Source organism: Phanerochaete carnosa (assembly GCF_000300595.1).
Source record: "Phanerochaete carnosa HHB-10118-sp unplaced genomic scaffold PHACAscaffold_601, whole genome shotgun sequence".
Taxonomy (NCBI): Eukaryota; Fungi; Basidiomycota; class Agaricomycetes; order Polyporales; family Phanerochaetaceae; genus Phanerochaete; species Phanerochaete carnosa.
The window spans coordinates 1-2,938 of NW_006768228.1; the positions used below are offsets into that span (position 1 = coordinate 1).

Sequence of the window (2,938 nt, forward strand, 5' to 3'; positions counted from 1 at the left end):
TCAAAGCTTAAAGTGTTATGTAATTTCCCGCTTCTTTACTGGTTCTAGTCACACTGGTACCGGCGTTATGGTGCCAACGCCTCCAGAAGCACTTCGCAATCTTCAACGCCGTGCGGCGAAGCACCGCTCTGCTGTGAAATGGTACAAATCTGGAGAGACATCTGGAAAGGGTTACAATACTGATGACTGTTTATAGAACACCGGTAAAGTCACTCATAAAGAGTGTACAAGCAGTAGCTCACCTTGAACATAACTCGCCCCCTCGCTCTCCTACGTCGACTAGCATGTCTGCACAGTCAGACCAAGCACTTGTCCAAGCCTACTCACGACTGTAAGTGGCGCTCCTGCTTGCAAGTTAGTAACCTAATACTCACACCTTCGTCTCCTAGAGTCACGAGTAACTATATCGGCGTAGCTGCTGCATGCAAGTACATCCTTTATCTCCCCTTTCATTGCTCACACAATATTTGCCCCTCAGGCCTTGTCGCCTACGAATTTGGGATCACCTTCGGCAAGGAGATTGAAATTGTGTGGAAGAGACCTATCACGGCACGTGCCGTGCTCCTTGGCTCGGTACGATGGTATATGCTCCTCATGGCCGTCTTGAACATTGCGCCAGCAACTGCGAATGTAAGCTCTGAGTGTTTCTGATTATGTGTAATCTGTGACAATGATTACTACAGGAGTAAGTGCAGCTTTTGTAAGATCTGTGGGCAACAGGTTACTTACTGAAACCCGACATATAGCTGTACGCCGCTTCAGGCTCTGGGCTGGGCATTAATCCTCATTCAATTTCTCCAAGTCGCACGTACGCATCACGCAGTCTGTCAAAATCAAAATACATTCACTGAATTCCATGTGCCAGTCTTTTCCGCCTTGCGTGTCTTCGCAGTCTGGGATAAGAGCTATGTCTGGTCGCTGATCACGTTCGCGTTGAGCATGGTGCCATTTGCGACGAATATAGTGTGTGTAACTTATGATTGAACCTTGCATATGCTCTAGTTTACGCTTCCATGCAGTACAATGCGGTAATGATGGAGTATGAGTTTGATTTGGACCTGACCATTGGAGCAGCATGCATCGAGCAGCCTAAAATCTCTGCACAAGTAAATGGCATGTGGGTGCACATATCTTGTGATACACTTTCGGAATAATAATCTTGCAATATAGATGTATGTTCCACGGTCAGAGACTGCTAACATATCGCAAGAACTAATACTACTTGCTCACAGTCATGTATACCACACGCAGCTCCCTCATCCTCGCTGACGCTATCGTGCTCGTCCTAACGTGGATTAAGACATTCAGACACTGGAGGAATGCCCGCCGCCTCAAGATGAAGGCGTCGCTGACGACGTGTTTGCTGCGCGATGGTCAGTGGTCTTGTACACATCTTCAAAATTCCCGTTACTGAAGCCCAGCTACTCGTGCAGGAACTACCTATTTTATGTGAGTATGAGACAGCCGCATTAGAAGGAATTTCTCACAGGCAACAATGGACACAGAGCTCTACTGGCTCTCAATATAAGCCAGCTTCTCACGTACAACATCTTCGATCCGGTGCGTCCGCGACGTGAGTACCTGAGCAGGTAGCTGACGTCGAGCTTAAGGACTCGAGAACAATATTAAGCGGGCTGATAACAAACCTGGTGCGTGCTCTACGTTCCGTTCGCACTGTTTGTACTCACGGACTCGGACTACCCACGCAGCCCCCGATCCTCATCAACCGCTTCATCATCAACCTCCGGACGGCCGGCTCGACAGCGTCGGACTACTCTATGCACATGAGCGACCAGCGGCAACGACAGTCGTCACTGCAGTTCACAAGGCCAACAGGTCGGTTGGGAAATATGGGGGCAACGCTGCAGGATGGCTGGGGCGACGAACCCTTTGATGACGAGAATGATGTGGCAGAAGTGAGAGAGGAGGGTCGTCATGAGGCCAGCGCCGAGGCGTGATCCGGCATTGAAGACTGTACCAGATTCCGCAGTATACTCTGTTTCTAGGCGGATATTGACGTTTGTAACTTGTGCGAACAAGATACTAGAAGCTTATTGTATTTAATGACCCCAATTCAGTGATATGCCGTCAGGAACGGTGGTACGTGAATACATGCATTTCGGGGAAGTAACACAACGCTACGCAATAGCAATCCCAAAAGGCAGCCTCTGACAAACTCTGAATCCACTGGGATATTTTCACGCAAAATCCACACCATGAGTTCGGGCGCATCTTGTCGGTACTGTCAACATAATCAGCTGTAGGACGTCTAGCGCTCTGAGATATCGCTCACAGAATCGTTTAGCATTCTCGATTATGATAAGCGACGTATTCCGCGCACGCCGTCCGGGCCTGGCCATACTCGCAGGACCCCGAGGGCATATGGGTGCTCGGTACGCTGGGATGGTCCACATTGAATCTCAGTGAACACACGGGAAGATAGACAGAGGTATGTTGCACTGAAGCACGTGGCTTTGATGGCACCAAACGTGGATATATAAAAAGCAACATTCGAAATTGTCAAAAGTAGAACCAAAAGGAATTCAGAGATAGTACTCCCAGTCGATTAGAATTGCCATCGCGAAGTCAGAAATTCTGAAACTGTTTTGTCTACAGAAGGTACTGAGCTCCCGATTCTCGCTGCACCGGCACCCGCCCAGGTGTTACGCCAACGCCTCAGGCGGGCACGGATCGTGCATAGAGAATGTGAAGCACTGTATCAGGTAGATAAGCGTGACTTGGGCTTCCTGCCACGCGAATGACAGGCACTGTGCGGCGTGTCAGCGAAGCGCATAGAAGTGTATGGCAGGTGGTGTGTACGATGCAGGCACAGATGCTGAATCCGAATGCCACGCGTTGGGCTGGCGTGATAACGTACGAGCGTGCGGCTGGGGCAGTCTACAACAGGAGCGCGCGTACCGGGAGCGCCTCTGCCGTC

The 2,938-nt window shown here is 50.0% G+C and overlaps 1 protein-coding gene across 1 annotated transcript; it reads left to right on the top strand.

The window, feature by feature from the left end:
* Positions 1-284: 284 nt before the first annotated feature.
* Positions 285-1,958, top strand: PHACADRAFT_202831 (uncharacterized protein; the record flags this gene model as incomplete). Its single annotated transcript, XM_007402961.1, has 11 exons — positions 285-331; positions 390-630; positions 763-808; positions 866-963; positions 1,020-1,117; positions 1,171-1,184; positions 1,233-1,373; positions 1,434-1,449; positions 1,506-1,560; positions 1,611-1,649; positions 1,710-1,958. 11 exons carry the CDS (start codon positions 285-287, stop codon positions 1,956-1,958), a joined length of 1,044 nt encoding a protein of 347 aa, XP_007403023.1.
* Between the last annotated feature and the right edge of the window lie 980 nt (positions 1,959-2,938).